Below are 18274 nucleotides of genomic sequence, written 5' to 3'. Positions count from 1 at the left end.
TTTGCAGGTTTGTAATACATTTATAGGAATAAACTGACCTCATTTAATATTTTTTTTGGCTTCCCTATACAAAAATAAACATCATTATCTAAACAGACTTTAGTAACTGAAAGAACACATAATAATCCCTCTATACTAAATAATCATGAATATACTAAATATAAATATACTAAATAATCATGAAAGAACACATGATAATCCCTCTATACTAAAACTGCTAAGATCCACAATGGCAGATGCAGAAATGAAAAAGTGGATTATTTGGGAAAAATGAAAAGATGTTTTCAGTGTTTCCTATATTTAAGATAGTAAAAAAAAGCTCAAGCCTGGCCAAGGTCTTAAAAGAAAGCCTAAGGATGCTACTCGTCTCCTTTGGAATTGAGAGCCATATCAGGGGGTCTATAGCCTCAGCCTAGAACACAGATATTCATTATTTGTGGAAAGAACAAATGAATAGACAAACTTATTCTGCCAAAAGCAGCATATTTTTTTTTAACTTAAAGCTATTTAAAAATTACAAATAGGAGGTTAAAAAAATTAAAACCAAAAATTAAATTAAATAGGAACATAAACTTGAAGGAAACCTTAGTGGCTATTTAATCCAGATACCTAATTCATCAGGTAAGGGAATGAGGCTCAGAAAAGTGTGACTGTGCAAAAAACCATTAACAAACCAGTCCTTCCATTTCTACTGTGTTTGTCAATTTAAAATAGTTCAAGGTATAACTGCCTTTACAGTTCAAGAAGAGCCTTTACATATATGTGTCACATTAATTTTAGTATATTAATGGGAAGCAGAAAGTAAGCTCAGTTTACCTGAATTATTTTAACAGAGGAGGAACCTCAAAAACTTCACCAGGAACCATTTCTTAAATGATACAGCTTTTAGACATGGCATTTATAACTAGTACTGTGAAGAGTGAATGCTAGCGGCCTACATCATTATCAGTGCGATTCTGGACCTACCCAATGGTATAGAGTAGGTACTCAACAAATGCTTGCTAATTGAGAAGAACAAAAAATTTAATAATTGTTCCTGTTATCGTCTCTTAAGACTACTGGAAAGAAAACTGGGCAATTTCACAACTTTTTCCTTAACATATGCATCTATTTATCTCAAATGTACAAGTAGGTGATAGCAATTCTATTATCTTAACATAAAAATTTTATGTATTCTTTATAAACTGAAAATCTACCACTGCCTTTTTATGCAAGTGTATGACACAATATAAATGTATTTTTCCAAAAGCTTCTTAGGTATATCAGAAATGATCTCTTTGAAGAGACTGCTTTCAAAAAAAAAAAAAGGGAGCCTGCCCAATCTGAAGACAACACAAATAATTATTCTTCTAAAATATGGTGTTTTTTCAAAGTATGAACTAGGTAGTCCTTTTGGACGTTCCTAATTGTTCTAGATTGTCAGCTGAAGGCACAGCTGCAGAGATGAAGTATAAAGTAAAAAAGGTTCTAGGGATCCCTGGGTGGCGCAGCGGTTTGGCGCCTGCCTTTGGCCCAGGGCGCGATCCTGGAGACCCGGGATCGAATCCCACGTCGGGCTCCCGGTGCATGGAGCCTGCTTCTCCCTCTGCCTGTGTCTCTGCCTCTCTCTCTCTCTCTCTCTGTGTGACTATCATAAATAAATTAAAAACATTAAAAAAAAAAATAAAGTAAAAAAGGAGAGAATCAATGGAAGGAAATGCAAAAAAATTAAAAGGAAAAAGGCATACCAGGTAGAGAATGCACTGACATTTGTTTCCAGAGCCATTTAGTGGTAGACTATTATTATTATTTTTTGCCTAACTTATTAGGTAGATAAGAGACATGGAAAAGAGAGGCCAGAGAGTCCCTCTTTCCTGAAAGTAGAAGAAATAAATGAAAATACACTTACTAAGCTATTTAATTAGACTTGATTACTTATTAAACCATACTTACTAAACTTTCATATTTTAATATGCTTATTAAACTATCTTATGAAGTTTTTAGACAATCTACTACAAACTTAAGATCTAGATTACAGATAAATTTGAAACATGAAAACAAGATGAACACTAAATCAATTATAGGAGTTTTACTACTGGTATTGGCCTTTCAAAGATAAAGATGACAAATACTATAATGATGCTATAGAAGCCAAAATCTAATAAAAATTTTAAGATCGCAAAGAGTGAAATTGAAAAAGCATTTCTACCCCTTCCAACTGAAAATTCTCCAAAATGAAATGTTTTGAATAACAACTGATGGTTATAACCTCCTATATATACATTCTGTTGAGTGATTAAATTCCATTAAGGGGATCCCTGGGTGGCTCAGCGGTTTGGCAGATCGGAGTTTTAGATAAATATCAGAGCAACATGTAACTACTTAATATCAACAATAATACATTTTCTAAGCATTAGAGTGAAAGAGAATACAGCATTGTGGAAATAGTTTTTCAAGTTACCTTCTCTTACACTAAAAGGCATAGTGACAACACCATAAGCACTTGGTACGCCATATAAACAGCAGATGAAGTCAGAGAGATAGTCTAATACACTTAGATCATGCTCCACCACAATGATATATCTGCAAATCAATATAGATTTTTATTTTTAAATGTAACATAACATAATGAAATTAAAATTATATTTAATTACAACTTAAACTCTTACACAGAACAGTGTAAATGTCAAGGAAAATAGATACGTTAAAAAAAAAATGTAGAGACCGTATTAAACAAAGCCTTAAAACATATTCTTTAAAGTAAGACTCATTATCAGTCTTTTGTTTCAAATTGTTTTCCTACACTAAAAGGAAGGGGAAAAAAATTAACAGGAAACAACTTATGAATACGTGAAATAAATGTGTTTTGTCAATAAAGAACACATTTTAAAATACACTTTACCAAGCAGAAACAATTACAATAGATTTTTTTAATCTGATGTAGCCTAAACTCTTTATTATGCTATTCATCTTATACATTAAGCCTTTCTAGTTGTCCTGTCCCGTATGTCAGGTGTAGTAGGGGATATAGAGAACACAACGGAACACTTAATCTGGGAATTTTCAATTTATCTCGGGAAAACACTGAATAGACATGAAACATTATCAAAAAACCTACACAGCCAAATATGTTTAGATATAAAATCCAGTGAAGATCAGAAAGGAAACAGGTGTGTACTGAAGTACTTTATAAGTGGGAGATTATGACTTGACTTTTGAAGTGGTAAGAACACAGTATTGCTATGGTACAAATATCAGGCAAACAAAAGTTATGACACTTTTATGTAGCACTTTATTCCTATTCAAGTTGGCTCAAAATGTTAAAAAAGCAATGTCCTACAGACACCTCAAATTCCAACTTAGTTTCCTATACAAATAAAAAATCTCCATATTTGTATTAATGGAATCATCACTCCTGTTAAAAAAGCTAATTTTATTCCCAATGATATACTGCTTAAATTGTCAAGTCTGTCAAGTCGAATTTCTCAACATGTGTATTTATTTCATCCTTTCCTTTTCTGCCTAGATTCTAGTTCATGCTCTCAGATTTCTTTCAATATTGCTATAGACTTTTAACAAACCTCATCTTTTTCAGGTTCCCAGATATGGCTCTCAGTTGCAAATAAATCAACATCCTGAGACTTTCTTTCAAGACTTTCCAAAACTTCAGGTACTATTTTTCTTCATGAATGTCTAAGATACACTGAAAAATTGATCTTTCATTGTTTCCTGAATAATCCACTTTTCCATTTCCCTGTGTCTAAGGGATTGTTCCTTCTCCTAAATGGTCTCCTGTCTAAATCCTCACCTGCTGAAATCTTACTCAATACTTTAAGATCCATCACAATTTCAACCTATAGAGCACTCCTCCTAATACGCAAATCAACTTTCCCCAACACATGACCCCCTGTAACTATGAAAAGATACTTGGATTTTATTATTTTTGAGTACTTCTATAACCTGTTCCTCAATTTTATGAAGTTAGACTATATAACACATTTAGCACCTCTATGGCTTTTAATCTTGTGATATGTACTAAGAATATGTTTAACAAAGCTGTTGAATGACAAAAGAACTTGGACTTATGCTGACAATGAAGGAAAATGGTAGGTTCTTTTTTTTTTTTTTTTAAATGGTAGGTTCTTAAATAGCATTGTCCAGTAGAACTTTCTATGGTTGTGAAAATGTTCCAGTGTCCATATATGGTAGCAAGTAGCTCCTTGGGATGTGGAACACGTGGAATGTGGGTAAGTCTGACTGAAGGGATAAATTTTTATTTCAATTAAAATTAAAATAGCAATGTATGGCTAGAGAGTACAGCACAGTTCTAAAATAAGAGAAAAATAAGAAAAAATATCACTTCAGAAAGACTACTCTGGCAAGAAGAAAGAACCATAGACTTCTTAAAGGAAGGTACCACAGCAATTTAGGTATCAGGTGGTAAAAGGAAAAAAAAATAAGGGCAAGTCTAATTATGAAAAGAAAATATTAAGAGGAAAATGTTTTCTACCATACTGAAGAAGCATCAATTGAAACGGCAAATCAGGGATGCCTGGGTGGCTCAGTGGTTGAGTATCTGCCTTCGGCTCAGGGCATGATCCTGGAGTCCCGGGAATTGAGTCCTGGGATCGAGTCCCGCATCAGGTTCCCTGCACAGAGCCTGCCTCTCCCTCTGCCTATGTTTCTGCCCCCCTCTCTCTCATAAATAAATAAAATCTTAAGAAAACAACAACAACAACAACAAAAAAACCCCAAAAAACAACAACAGCAAATCACTCAAGTGAGCCAATACTCATCCTTGCCTTGGTGTCTTTGTTGGCAATGTTCCATTATCTGGAATAACTATTTTTTTTTACCATTAAAATCTTCAAGACTCCGTATAAGGCAGCATAGTATACCATTTAGGGGCTTTTAATTTGCTTTAGAAAGGGAAAAAAACCAGGTCAAACCTTCTGATATTGCTACTTCTAAATGGAGCTTACACAGAATTCCAAAATGTAAAAAACAATTTAGGTGAGCCACTGTATCTTCTGAGGAACTGCTGCATGATGAGAAATCTATGCTGTGAAATTCATATGATTCGTTTTGAGTCACCTATTGGTTTTTTATCTTACCAAAGATGTCCGTAGAGGTCAAATGCTAAAAAATCTTGTGTATTAGTGTCCTTTCTACAATCCATTCTCTATTTCTTTATTTTAAGGATATGCTCTTCAAAATCTTTTTATAGCATCAAGACTGAACACTGCCTTGACATGTCACAGAATTTCAGGATGCCTATACTTGTTTTTTTATCACTGTATCACTTACAAAGACATCATTTTAATCCTTTATCTATAAATAAGATGCAAAACAGTTGTAAAAACGTCTAACCCATTTTCTTTGTCAATCTGTTTTGACATGTTATCCCTATTACAATCTCTCAAGACACAGAATTTGTAGTGATTTGCCTGAACATTTTTTATTTTTATTTACTTAATTTATTTTTTAAAAGATTTTATTTATTTATTCATGAGAGACAGAGAGAGAGAGAGAGAGAGAGAGAGAGAGAGAGAGAGGCAGAAACAATGCAGGGAGCCTGCTTCTCCCTCTGCCTGTGTTTCGGCCTCTCTTGTCTGTTGTGTCTCTCATGAATAAATAAATAAAATCTTTATTTATTTATTTTTATTTATGATAGTCAGAGAGAGAGAGAGGCAGAGACACAGGCAGAGGGAGAAGCAGGCTCCATCCACCGGGAGCCCGACGTGGGATTCAATCCCGGGTTTCCAGGATCACGCCCTGGGCCGAAGGCAGGCGCCAAACTGCTGCGCCACCCAGGGATCCCCAATAAATAAAATCTTAAAAAAAAAAAGTATATATATGTGGATCACTTGCTCCTTTAAGAATCTAAGGAGTCAAATTTTTCACTTCAGAAAACTTCTCAGCTCAGAAAACTTCTCAGCCTTGTCATGGCTTTATTTTTCAGACCCCTATTAAAATATATGTAAATTGTCTCCTCATTCTATTCTCTAAACTTCCCTTCTGCACTCAATCTGAGTTCAATCTCAATCTCTGCTGCATTCTGGTAATTTACACAAATCAGTTTTCAGGTTTTTCTTTTTTTTATTTTTAAGATTTTACTTATTTATTCATGACAGACACAGAGAGAGACAGGCAGAGACACAGGCAAAAGGAGAAGCAGGCTCCATGCAGGGAGCCTGATGTGGAACTCGATCCCGGGTCTCCACGATCACACCCCAGGCTGAAGGCGGTGCTAAACCGCTGGGCCACTGGGGCTGCCCACTTTTCAGGTTTCTAATGCTCTTTTATACTGTCCTTTTTTTTTTTCTTTTTTCTTTTCTACTGTCCTTAACCTGCCCAAGCTGTGCAGCGAATTTCTAATGTCACAGCTATACTTTCTAAAGCTGTTTGAGTTTTTGAACACTTACCTATTGCCTTTTTGTGGTACCATATTCTTAGAATTTTGTATCCTTTTGTTTTTATTTTAGATACTATTATTTTGCAGTTTCTTTGAGAATGTCACCGGAGACATTCCTGAAGGTCTAATCCTGTTGTCTGTTGTGTCTACTGATTCATTTGCAGAAGGTTTCCTCTTATCATTTGGATCATGAGTTTTTCTTGTGGGAATCATGTGACCAGGGTTAAAGGTGTTATCTCTGCAGTTGCTTCTGCTAGGTATCATAGGACTAATGATTCTAGGACCCTCTTTTTATTACTTTCTTACCGCGAAGAGTTTAGATTCCCGTTTATATGAATTTATAAATTTTAATTCCATATCCATGTAAGCTTATAATAAATGAATATATTTGAAGGGGAGCCATCCCTCCACTCTCAATGAACTCAGTGAGATATATGCTTCCTTGACATCTTCACATGCTTGCCTTTTGCTGAGAAAACAGTTATTTGAGAGTCCTGGCATTTTATATGTGATAATCAAATATAAGGCTTTGTTTTCTGCTCACAAGTGGCTGTTAAATCCTGGTCTTTTCTCTTTAATTTATAGTTTTCTCTTTGGTTTTGATCCCTAGGGATTTCTCCTACATTCTTATAATTTTGGCTATGCATTAAATCAGTTACTAAGGAGGGGCATAGAAAATGCTACATACAACATGATCCGTGGGTTTTGGCTATAGCTCTGCCATGCAGTAGATTTGTAACCTAGAACAGATCACTACTTTTTCTGACCTTAAACTTCTTCATCTACAAAATTGGAATACTACCTAAAGACTATGAGGCTCAAATAAGAGAATGGATTTAAAAATTCTACAAATTACAAAAGCACCCCATAAACACAGGGTGGCTGTGATTATTTAACAGGTTAAGAGATCTCTGGAGTTCAGTAACACCCTGAACAACCAGAGTTACTCTGGTGATCTAATGTATATAATGTTCTAAATTTTGTGTGTTTGAGTGACATATCCACTTGAGGATCTGGTAAAAGCTAAGGATCTGCCTTCCAGAAATCAATACATAGATGCCAAAACTTTCGTATCATTTCAGAGTATCCCCAGAGTATTACCTGGACACAGGCATGGTAGTAAGTAAATCTTGTATTAAGAACCTCTATTCTAGATAGAAGATAGTAATTTTAACTGCTTGCTCTAAATAACCAAAATAGAAAACATACACATGTATAGGACATTGATGATCCCAGTGTTCAATCTCCAGAAGTTTGTGTAAAACTACCAAACAAATAATATAAATATATACCAAATCTGTACTTACCTATCTGGATTTATTAGAGATCGTATAGTGATAGCAGCCTTTAAACGCTGCTTGACATCTAGGTAACTAGAAGGTTCATCAAACATGAAACTATGAAAAAGAAAAGCAAATATAGTAATTTGCAAGACAAATATAATTTTCTCTTGCGTGATATTTTAAATCCCTGTAACATAGTTTCTGATTTAACCAAAACAATAATCTCCTCTTACACTCATGAGGAGCCCATTGCCTAAGGGTAAGAACTTCTGTATTCTGTTCAGAATTAAAAAGAAGAAAAAAAATTATGGAAGCAGAGCTGCATATCAAGTCTGGGGAGAGACTCTCAGCTTGGGGTAACTTACAAATTATTATCTCCTCATGAAAAATATTCCAATATAGTCTGAAGTAATTTAGGGATGTTTCTCTTTGTTAGCTGATGTCAGTTGCATTAAAACAAGTAAGAGTTTTTGAAAAGGAGGGCATTGCACAGAATTATAGAATACTTTGTGGAAAAAAGTCCACTGGATGCCAGAGTTGAAATGTGGACAACTGTTTCCATATCTTACCTCAAAAGCAGAACCTCAGATATTATTTAATTTCTCTCAAATGCACTGCTTTATTAGCAGTATTACAAATGAAGACTCTAACATAAGGATTATGATATACAAAAGGTATAAAACAACCTACATATCAGCTTTCTGTATGCAAACGACAGCACAAGCAAATCTCTGCAACTCTCCTCCTGAAAGATCTTCAACATTTCGTTCTTTTAGATGGGTTAAATCTACAAAGAACATAGAGGCATTGTGTTCAATGTTGTTTTATTTTACCTCTTCTAGGCAAAAATCATTCTGGGTGTGAATGATATTTCAGTTGAAAATCGTGTTAACACAGAACTTAAATACAACAATTAGAGATTTTCCCATTTATTTCAGCAATCCATAAAAAAGGTGTCTGTCTTTATAAGTCAAGTTCAGGGCCAACTGAGTCAAGTTCAGGTTCAACTTACCAAGCTGCTGACATACAATTGCTTGTGTCTTTGTTTCATCCTTTCGGTCCAAAATAGACCCCACTGTCCCCTGTCATAATATACCAGAAATAGTTAACTACTACTTTTCTTCAATATTAAAATGAGTTACAAAGAAAAACAAGTTTAGTTTAATACACCTCCACAAATACCTATAATATATAAATTTCCTCCTGAAGAGCAACTGACCTTTGCAGCCTTCGGAATCTGGTCTACATACTGAGGTTTGATAATGGCTTTTAAGTCATCTTCTAGAATCTTGGTAAAGTAATTTTGCAATTCCGATCCGCGGAAGTAAGTCAAAATTTCTTGCCAATCAGGTGGATCCTAGAAATACAATGATCTGAATTTAACAATACATAATAACGCAAAAAGGATGACTTCTACAGTTGAAGTCCTGAACAACATGGGTAAATTGTTTTTTTAATTCAAGTACTGTAAACATATTTTTTCTTCCTTAGGATTTACTCAGTAACATTATCTTTTCTTCAGTTTACTTTACAGTAAGGATACAATACATAATACACAAAATATGTAACTGTTTATGTTCTTGCTAAAGCTTTTGGTCAACAGTAGACTATTAATAGTTAAGTTTTTGGGAAGTCAAGTTATATACAAATTTTTTACTGTACGTGAGGGTGTCAGCAGAACATGTGCATTGTTCAAGGGGCCAATTCTATATCCAAATAGAATCATCTGTACTTTAAAACTTCTAAAATAGTTTAAGGAAACTCAGATTTGTCAGTTAAGTAGCATTAACAGATCCTAGTTAAAAAGAAGTTTAATCTATATATAGTTTCTCAGCATTAATTATGTTGAAAGTAAGAACATTAAAAAAATTATATACTCTCCTTCAAAGTCTCATAAAACTGACCTAAGTATTCATTTTCATAAGGTGGTATACATACGTCATATTTTCCAAGGTTTGGCTTTTGCTTTCCTGCTAAAATTTTTAAAGCAGTTGACTTTCCAATTCCATTAGTTCCAACTAATCCCAAAACTTCACCTGGACGAGGGATAGGCAACCTGTCATAAGTACACACACACAAAAAATAAAACAACTTGGACTTAGGTAAAAAAGCTACATAATATTTAGAATCATGTATTTTAATGCACTTGCACTCCACACACATCCATTAATGAGATAAGAGATATATGCCAGATAGTACTGGCTATTAGAGGAAAAAAAAAAAAAAAAAAAAAAGCCAAGATTAACCTAAATTGTTAATTGTTAGAAATGCATCCATGACCAGTATTACTCCAAATTTTATTTTTCAGTTTTCATTCAAGTCCATTCTAAAGTAATTCTCCTTTGCATAGAAGGTTGTTTTAATGTATAACCAAATGCTTTGGTACAAAATTACATAGCAGGTGCAACCTCACACTTTTTTTTTTGGCCTGCCATTTACTTACAAGGAGAAAAGTACCACATCAACCAGACATATCCCACTTCACTCTCCCTGTTGCAGTAGGCTCTTTAAAGCTGGCAGGTTGAGAAATACCTTTTTATTAATTAAATCTGGACTCCCAGATTCAAAATATCAGTGTTCTGCAGATTAAAAACCTTGAAGAATTCCTGTGATTTAACAATATATGTCCAAGTTCAGAGTAATATTCTCTGTAGATGAGATTCATGGATATACAAGAGAGAGCAAGTTCCTTTAAAAGTTATTTTGGGAACGGGGGTATTAACAATAGTGACTGTCAACCCCACTTGCATATTCGAATCACCTGGGAGCTCTTACAACTTACTGAGGTCTAGACCCTATTATCTAGGGATATGACGTAATTCAACTGGGCTGAAACTGAGGTATTAGTTTTTTAAAAGAAATCCCAGGTCATTATAACGTTAGCCAGAATGAACTACCAACACATACAGTATGATTCTGTATGATGTTATAGTTTTGCATCTTTCTTTAGTGGATGGTTAATACCTTTTCCCATTTTTATATTTCTCTGAAAATTCCAAATGTATTTTACTTTTGACCAAAGTAAAGAGGAATGTTAACTTGAAAATATACCTGTGAAGTTTGAAGGCATTGGCACAATATCGATGTGTCGTTTCTTTTTCCAAGTTGCTTGGTAAATTGACAATTGATAAGGCGCCAAAGGGACATTTCTGTTATTTAAAGAATTATGTGTTAATTTTTAGAAATATACACATGAAAAAAAAAAAAAAAAAAAGAAAAGAAATATACACATGACTGGGCCCCTGGGTGGCTCAGTCAAATAAGTATCAGACTCTTGATTTGGCTTGGGTCATGATCCTGGGGTTGTGGGATCAAGCCCTATGTCAGGCTCTGTGCTCAGTGGGGGGTCTGCTTGAGATTCTCTTCCCCCATGTACTCTCTCAAAAATAAATGAATAGGGCAGCCCCGGTGGCGCAGCGGTTTAGCGCCACCTGCAGCCCGAGGTGGGATCCTGGAGACCTGGGATGGAGTCCCCTGCATGGAGCCTGCTTCTCCCTCTGCCTGTGTCTCTGCCTCTCTCTGTCTCTATGAATAAATAAAATCTTAAAAAAAAAAATAAATGAATAAATCTTAAAATGTATGTATGTATAAATATATGTATACATATATACACATACATACATACATACACACAACTAAAATAGATATGTTAAGAATATTTTTAGGGATCCCTGGGTGGCGCAGCGTATAAGCAATCTTCTAAATGTGGGAATTATGGGGCACCTGGCTGGCTCAGTTAAGAGAGTATGTGACTCTTGATCTTGGGGTCATGAGTTTGAGCCCCACATTGGGTGCAGAGAGTGAAAAAAAAATAAAAAACTTAAACTCACGCCCAAATGTGGGAATTTCACAAAGATGTAAAATATCGATTCATTTATTTTTACTTAAAAAAATAAAAGTTAAGTTCTTTGAAAGCAAGAATCATATTAACTAGTTTTCTCCCTTAGTGACTGGCATACTTTTAGACTTTAATATAGGTTTAATACTTACTGAAAAACCTTGCAAAAATGTAGGGTATTTTTTTCTCTATTTTTCTTTTAAACATTATTAGATGAGGCTAAGTAGTAAGATAAAACATGGTTACTGAGTATGTCATTCCATATTCAGTTGATGACAGATACCTTCTCATTACTTCCTTCTTCATATCTTCATATGCTTTCTTTTCTACTTTGTAGAGTCCTTGATGGCTAAAGTTTAGTGTATGCTTTTTGGGTCTATTTGTGTTCCATTAACAGCTAATAAAATATTTGCACAGATCAACGATTAAGGTCTTTCCATTGTGGTTTTTAACCATCTCATATGAAAAAAAACCCCTTTATATTCTTTATATTCCAATTGAGTAAATTCACATTAAAAAAAATTAACTCACAGCAAAATTTACTCAAGTAACAGTTGACTATCAATCACCTAACTGTCCAAGGTACAAGGATGGCAAGAACCGGAAGGTTACTGAAGCTCATCAACGTGACTAGAAAAATCTCCCAGAAAACTATATAAAGTTACATCAAAAGAATATAACCTCAGATTAGAGATTTGTTGAGCAGAACTGTTCAATGAGCTGAAGGGATCAATTCAAAAGTCTTTGAATACAAAGATTTCAGTCAATTCTCATTTTATAAGTTATAAGAACACAGAGAATTAAAAAACAAAAACAAAAATCTTACATTCTAACAAAGTAATTACCACTCTCTAACCAGAACTAGTAATTCTTTACATAAGATAGTTTTCTGTCAATGCTGTTACTGCCATTTATGGAAATTTTCTATTATTCCCAATGTACATAAAATATTTACAGGTTGCAAAGTAATATAAACTTCTTTAAATCTACCAAAAAAAAAAATCCATACTGTTTCATCTAAGGTACATTTTAAGTAAAAATATATCTTAGTATTCAGAAGGTATTTAATATCTCCACCCCCAAACAGATTCATCACATCAGTATCTTTTCAGCCACTAAAAGTGTGTTTCTCCAAATTTGGGAATCCCCTTTTTTATAGCAGTAAAGAAGAAAACAGGGCAGAAGATAACAGATCATTCAAAATCAGATCTCTGGAACCATCAACACTGATAGGCATATAATAAGAGATTCGTAAATGTTTGCTAGAAGGAATGTTTCCTGATTATATTTTCAAAACAAGGGAAAACACTTTCAGATACCAGTGAAGTCTTTCTGGATACTTAACTAAGGATTCAGAAACCAATGTACAATACGCATAAGCCTTATTAGAATCAGTAACAGGGTGGTATCCATACTCTAATAAAGTTGCTTTCTAAATAAAAATATTATCTACAAATAAAAATACCTATAATAAGAATAAAATGTACTGGTTCTTAAATAACATTTATGAATTAAATTTGGTGATCACTTTAAGGTCAAAAGCCCTAACCAAACTATTCAGTGCAACAAAAACTAATTGAGGCATTTTGAAAAATTACTGTGATAACTCCAACAGAAGAATGTATAATATAGCAGAAGCATTAAGGATTAGGTTAAATTAAAACAATTTTGGCTGTATGCATTTCTATTTAAAGTGTGTGATTTACAATTAAATACAGACTCAAAAATATTGTATGTCATATGACTCATACTTTTAATATTTACATTTCTAAGAAGTACCTGTAAAAACATGGGGAAGAATGTCCTTTTCATAAAATGGTGCAAAAAAAAAAAAAAAGAGAAATTAATTTTTGTTGGAAATGGCTTTCCAAAGTTGAGTATGGCAAGGATAACTTTTTTTTTTAAGATTTTTTTTTTTTTTTTTAATTCGTGAGAGAGAGAGAGAGAGAGAGAGAGAGAGAGAGAGAGGCAGAGACACAGGAGGAGGGAGAAGCAGGCTCCATGCTGGGAGCCCGACGTGGGACTCGATCCCGGGACCCCAGGATCGTGCCCTGGGCCAAAGGCAGGCGCCAAACTGCTGAGCCACCCAGGGATCCCCAGCAAGGATAACTTTTATAGGAGGTTTAATTAATTCAAAAAGCAACAATATTAGATTATTGATAGAATACCATCCTCCTAAATCTACTTTTTTTAATTAACTGCTTTATACTTTGCCTCTTTAAAAATAGTTATAATGTATTCAGAATTTTCTGACTTCTTCAGGTTCCAAATTTGATCCCAAAAATAATGTATCACTTACCTTAATACAAATACCACAACCAATACAAAGGGTTTCAGAAATCCATGCTATTTTGCTCTGGGGTGTAACCTCTATGCATAATTTTCCTGGCAAAGGAAAAGACAAAGTTATTTCCCTGCCATTCGAATTTTCTGAACATTGTTATATAGGTAATTCTGGTTCCAAATCTTCATATAAAAGCAGATTTCCAAAAACAAAGGCCACACAAAGAAATACAACTGAGACAATATCCTAAAAAACCAGTGCTTTTTGAGGCTTTTAACATATACTAATGGGGAAGAAAATATGCTCATAAAACTATGGCAAATCCTAAACAGTTTTACTTTAAATTTTTTTGAAGTTATTTATTTAAGTAATCTCTACCCCCAATGTGAGGCTCATGACCCTGAGTTCAAGAATTGCATGCTCTTCTGACTGAGCCAGGTAGGTGCCCATAAACTAGTTTTATTTTTAAGCTGTCTGACCTGAATATTTAATTCACAAAATATGCCTTAGAAATGATAATGTACACCAGAGGAGGAATATAATACATTAGCTAATTCAGTGAAGCTCCAAAAAGGTATGTAGTCATCCAATATACACACGAAATTAAACTTGGCATTAGGGATATTAATAATGGAATTTCTAAATAGCATGTAGACCAAGTTTCTTTTAAGATTTAAAAAGCTTACACCTCACTAGTATACTTACTTTAACATAGTCCTTAAAGACTACCAATAATTCTGGATTGTTTTAAATTTACTTAATCTTGAAAATACAGCAAAGCCTCATGAATTAGCCATTCTTACTAAGTTATTTATTATTGCTTTTTAAAATTAGAATACTATCAAAAACAAATATATTGGTAGTCCTTTCTTCATGAAAAGTATAGAACTTTTCCAGAACAGTAAGAATCTCGGTAACAAACTGATTTTATAGTCCATGAACTTTAAAAAATATGGATACTGTTTTTCTAGCATTAACAAAAATGGGATCATTTAGTCACAAAGCAGTAAAAGAAATTTAGAAGAAAATCTGGTCTTAGCTCCATGTTTTAAAGAAACTAATAGGAAAATGGCATATGCCTACAGAACTATAAAGCCAATTTACTTTTTTAAAAACCTCTTATCCATAGAACAGCTTACCCATTCGAACCACAGGGCAACTCTTTTTGCACTCCTGCCGACATTTCTTAGGTTTACATTTGTCATGGTTGACAATAGCAATTCTTGTTAATTTATCTGCCATAATTTGAAGAAAGTAAGAATATCCAGCTCTTCTATTAAAGAAAAATCAACAAAATTATGGCACAGTCAATGTAATTATAATTAGTTAAGAGAAATGAGTCATAGGCATAAAAATTAGAACATAAATTATCACTACATTCAGATACGATTAACTGGAACTACTGGAAAAACTAGTGAAAGCAAGAAAATAATTTAGTAAGGTTGAAAAAACAGAATTTTACATATATACTACTAATCAGAAGATTTTTTATATAAATCTTGAAAGAAAGAAAGAAAAAACACCATTTTCAATGGTCATAAAAAAGATCTAGGAATCAACTAACAAAGATATATCCATGTGAGGAAAACTTTCAAACCACAACTGAAAAACATAAAAGACCTGAACAAATAGAATGTCATACTATTTCAGTTTTTACAATTATATAGTAGTCATACCAGAAATTTCAACCTTCCCCAAATTTATATATTTAATTCAATTTAAAGGGAAAAAAATAAACTAGATAAACCAAGCTGAAAGCTCTTATGCAAAAAGAAGAGGAAAAAGAGCAAAGGGGATGTGGGAAACTACACGATAGATGGACAAAAATGATATAGTATCTCCACAATTAATACTGACACCAGTGTCTTAGTATAGTCCAATAAAACAGAATAGAAGGAGCTGATGTGAAGTAATACATAATAAGGATGTTTACTCCTCTCTCAAGTATTACTTCATGTCATATTGACTATTAATGATGCTACTAATGGAAATTATTAAGATTATGACCATGATGTTAAAGGACAAATATAAAAACTGCATTTCTCTGGAAATTTATAATACGGCCAAGATGAATTTTATGCTAATCACATTAAAATTAAAAGATCAGGGATCCCTGGGTGGCGCAGCGGTTTGGCGCCTGCCTTTGGCCCAGGGCACGATCCTGGAGACCCGGGATCGAATCCCACGTCGGGCTCCCGGTGCATGGAGCCTGCTTCTCCCTCTGCCTGTGTCTCTGCCTCTCTCTCTCTCTCTGTGTGACTATCATAAATAAAAATAAAAAAAATTTAAAAAAAAAAAAAAAATTAAAAGATCAAGGTATCATATAGACTGTGTTCACTTTTGAAGCTTTTCTAAGTCTTGATAATTAACAGTGCCATCAATTATGCAACTAAGGTCAAAGTGAACTTAAAAATCTTCTACAGTATTAGACTTAATGACAGATATCAATTTTCTCAGAATGGTGATTAAAGTAAATAATTCCAAAAATTATCTTAAAATTCCAGGTTGTTCCAGTATGTAATAGGAGAACCTGAAGCCAAAAGACTACCCACTGATCAAAACAATTTGTTCTATCAAGGGCTGTGATCCTCAATTCTGATTTTTTTTTTTTTTAACCGACTGCTTCCCCTTCCAGATCTCTGTCATTCTCACACCCTGAAATACTATTAGGCTTGGAGAGTGGTAAGAGTTCCTGCTCCTCAATGCTGCTCCCAGACTATCTCCTCTCTCTCTCTCTCTCCTCACTAAAGTCAGCTATTGCCTCTCAGATCATCCAACTGCTTTAGACATTTACTGACCATCAGATCACTCCCTCCCAATTTGAAGATTTCTGCCCTTGGCTAACTTTCACTCTCTCTTGATTTTAATATGTTCATTGATATTTCTTGTCTTCTTAGTTCAGTAAGCTCTCTTCTCCAGTGACCTTTCTTTCAATCTCCCTAAGCCCTTCATTCTTTGGGGGGAAATCTTTGATCTTGTTATTAACAATAACTGCAATCCTTCTATAACCTCCACATCAAATACCCCATTCTCCAACTACCACTCCTATTTTTCAGTTTACCCCTGTCATACCCAACAGCCCAACAACTCTTTGACTTTCTCCCTTCTCTAAACCAACAATCATTATCTCTTGATTCTACCACATTTCCACTGTCCGTCAGCTCTTATCTCTTCACGCCCCTCTGTACCCCAGCTAAAATTCCTTTGTCAATGATTTACACCCTTAACTACAACCTGGTTACATACAACTCTTCCCCTGTACTCAAAAAGCTGAAAATGCGTAGACAAAAAAGCGAAGCCATGCTGACTAGTGTCATTTCAAATGAACCCTTGGCCTTATGCCAACCAGCAATCACATTATATATACTTCCAAAGTGAAGTCCACTTGCACACTCAAAGACATCTGCTAAGGGGAATGTTCTAACAATTCTCTCTCCTGTCTTTCACATCATCAATTATTCTTGCCAATAGCTCGTTCCTATTAGCATTCAAACTTTCTATTATCTGGCCCCATCTTTCCCCATTGCTTTATTTCTCTTTCCTTTTATACAGGACTACTTGAAGGAGTTGCCTAGAGTGTTCCAAACTTGTATGTATTTTTTCTGGACTCCATTTCAGACTTCAATGCCCATCATTCCATCAAAACAGTTTATCAGGTCATCGCTACTCTATACATGGGTAAAACAAATAGTTAATTAACAGTTCTTAATTTACTTGAACACCTATTGTATCTGACACAAATTATGACTTTTTCCTACTAGATAGAAACCCTTTCTTAACATGGTTCTGGGACACAGCACTAATCTGGTTTTCCTCCTATTTTCTTGGTTACTTCACCTCATCCTTTAGGCTAAAAGTTGAGAGTGCTCTAATACTCAGTCACATTTTTTATCTATATTCATTTTTATGAATGAATATTCATAAATATTCACCTTATATAATCAAAATTCACCTTATATTCATAAGGTATTGTCTTCTGATCTCTTGGCTTTAAATCCTACCTATATGCTGTTAATTCCTAAATTTCTATCTCTAGTCAGGATACCTCTCCTAACTCTAAACTTGTATATCCACCTGAGTATCCAACATCTCTTCCTGGAGGTCTGTATGCATCTCCCAAATTCAATTCCTAAAGTTCTCAACAAAATTTGTTTCTCTAGCAGTCTTGCCAATTCTGTTATTTTTTTTTTTTTAAAGATTTTATTTATTTATTCATGAGACAGGGGGGTGGGGGGGGAGATAGAGACACAGGCAGATGGAGAAGCAGGCTCCATGCAGGGAGCCTGATGTGGGACTCAATCCCAGGTCTCCAGGAACAGGCCCTGGGCCGAAGGCGGCACCAAACCGCTGAGCCACCCAGACTGCCCATTGCCAATTCTGTTAAATGACAATTCTAGTCCTTCACTTACTCAAGCTAAAACCCTTGAAGTTATCTTTTACAAGCCACAACAGCAAATTCTGCCCAATTTACCTTC

The 18274-nt window shown here is 34.4% G+C and overlaps 1 protein-coding gene across 1 annotated transcript in view; it reads right to left on the bottom strand.

The window, feature by feature from the left end:
- Window positions 1–18274, bottom strand: part of ABCE1 (ATP binding cassette subfamily E member 1) — a 31360-nt gene that overhangs the window by 9685 nt on the left and 3401 nt on the right. The window contains exons 2-10 of the mRNA XM_026018146.2: window positions 14939–15072; window positions 13815–13900; window positions 10729–10826; window positions 9616–9733; window positions 8897–9034; window positions 8690–8759; window positions 8368–8464; window positions 7702–7791; window positions 2441–2562 (exon numbers count right to left, since the gene is read on the bottom strand). Coding sequence (XP_025873931.1) covers window positions 2441–2562; window positions 7702–7791; window positions 8368–8464; window positions 8690–8759; window positions 8897–9034; window positions 9616–9733; window positions 10729–10826; window positions 13815–13900; window positions 14939–15041 — 922 coding nt within the window. The 5' untranslated portion in view covers window positions 15042–15072. The remainder of the gene's footprint in view (window positions 1–2440; window positions 2563–7701; window positions 7792–8367; window positions 8465–8689; window positions 8760–8896; window positions 9035–9615; window positions 9734–10728; window positions 10827–13814; window positions 13901–14938; window positions 15073–18274) is intronic.

Source organism: Vulpes vulpes, chromosome 10, assembly GCF_048418805.1.
Source record: "Vulpes vulpes isolate BD-2025 chromosome 10, VulVul3, whole genome shotgun sequence".
Taxonomy (NCBI): domain Eukaryota; kingdom Metazoa; phylum Chordata; class Mammalia; order Carnivora; family Canidae; genus Vulpes; species Vulpes vulpes.
This window is presented reverse-complemented; position numbering and strand designations above follow the sequence as displayed.